The sequence below is a fragment of the Gastrolobium bilobum genome, unplaced genomic scaffold, assembly GCF_033153095.1.
Source record: "Gastrolobium bilobum isolate Gb01-03AN ecotype WA unplaced genomic scaffold, APGP_CSIRO_Gbil_v1 utg966, whole genome shotgun sequence".
NCBI lineage: Eukaryota > Viridiplantae > Streptophyta > Magnoliopsida > Fabales > Fabaceae > Gastrolobium > Gastrolobium bilobum.
In genome coordinates, this window is record NW_026899514.1 from 824,745 (window position 1) to 826,402 (window position 1,658).

General features: G+C 41.2%; 1 protein-coding gene across 1 annotated transcript; it reads right to left on the bottom strand.

The window, feature by feature from the left end:
* Positions 1-625: 625 nt before the first annotated feature.
* On the bottom strand, positions 626-1,355 carry LOC133290888 (uncharacterized). The gene has a single exon (XM_061489034.1). It carries the CDS (start codon positions 1,305-1,307, stop codon positions 915-917), a length of 393 nt encoding a protein of 130 aa, XP_061345018.1. The 5' UTR covers positions 1,308-1,355; the 3' UTR covers positions 626-914.
* Between the last annotated feature and the right edge of the window lie 303 nt (positions 1,356-1,658).

The following is a 1,658-nucleotide window of genomic DNA, read 5'->3' on the forward strand; positions in this document are numbered from 1 at the left end:
TAACTGCATCATCATCTAGCTTTATGTTCATGTGTTTCTGAAAATAATTGTTTATTTTGGAGATATTCCAATCGGTTCATAGCTTCGCGACAAATCTGATACGAGACGAGTCCCGGAATTAAGGCATTAAACCCCTTACAAAGATGATACACCGGAGGATCAAAGCTGAAAATAATTTTGATTCAACAAATAAGACTTGGAAATTTGACAATTCTCTTAACATCATGTCACGTTTCAACAGATATGACGTAAGATGAGCATCATGTCACGGGAGCATCTTGTAATCAGTACGTGGGCATTCATATGACTATTAATGGCAATAACAAACTAAAATTCCTCAAACACACAAGCAAATGTGCAAGACCCAAAAAAAAAGAAAAAGGAAATGACACGGTCACGGGGCAACATCTACAACTTGTTAAGCAAGCTTTACATAGTTATCAGTTAACTGTAATGCAAATCGTGCTTTTCCTATGATATAAGGGAGTGACGAGGCAAATGTAATTTGATCCCAGCACGCAAATACCGCAATAATGAGAAAATCCCAAAAAGGAACCCTATAATCTTGAAAGTTGAAATAGAATAGAAATAATAAAACGACGATTAACCCAATGATCTTCACGATTCAAACATTCTTTTGGGGAAAAAAAAAAGGAATTGATAGAAATTGTAACATCCAACCTGTTTTGCTTTCTCAAATACGGCAGTAATGAGAAAATCCCAAAAAGGAACCCTATTCTCAACAATCATATCGTATAAGTTCGAATAGCACAGAAATAACAAAACAACGATTAATCCAATAATCGTCAGGATTCAAACATTGATCTAAAAAAAAAACAGAACCTTCCTAACACAAAAACAAAGACTGAAATTTATATCTGGAAACACAAAACGGTAGACTTATCTGGGACGCATCAGTCACGATTCTTCAAGCGTTCGAGACGCTGGTTCAACGTCTCGATCCTGACGACGAGATTGGTGACGGAGTAGAGGAGCCAATAGAAGAGGAGAGCGGCGCCGATGAGGAGGGCGTTGCGCTGACTCTTCATGATCGATTTCTGGTGGCGAAGGTGCTCCGTCGGCGTGCACGAATCTCCCTCGCAACTTGGCCTTGTCTCGTACTTCCAGTAAATATCCATCAGAAGGAACAGACAAAACGGCACCACCGACAGGAACGGCTTCAGCAGGTTCCGAGTCACCGCGATCAGCCCCTTACGAAGCCCGTCAAGCCCCGGGATCGTCAGCAGCAACACCATTATCGCCTCTGCAGCCGCAGCGTACCCTAGCACAACCCATTCCAGCGCCATTAGATCTCCGGTATCAGTTTTCGGTCGATATGCGAAAATGCTTCTTTTCTTCCTTGACAAGTGGTTCTTCTCTTCTCACATCAAGGCTTTTGAAGATGTAACACTGAAGCGACACGTGCTGTACACGTGACAGCCCACCGATAATTTAAAGTAACTAACTGAGGCCCAACAAAGCCCAAGACATGTTTCTTTGGGCTTGCTTGGTCCGGCAATTTCTTGTTAAGTCAGTTGGCCCGATCTGACAAAACAGATTTAGAGTTATACTAATGGGCTAACCTAATAAATCTTATGAACTCGGCTCAGCCTGGATAATTTTTTGATTATCAATGCCTAATTAAAAATTTTGTGATA

Coding starts and splice junctions, on each gene's coding strand:
- LOC133290888 (XM_061489034.1), bottom strand. CDS start 1,307: ATGGCGCTGGAATGGGTTGTGCTAGGGTACGCTGCGGCTGCAGAGGCG.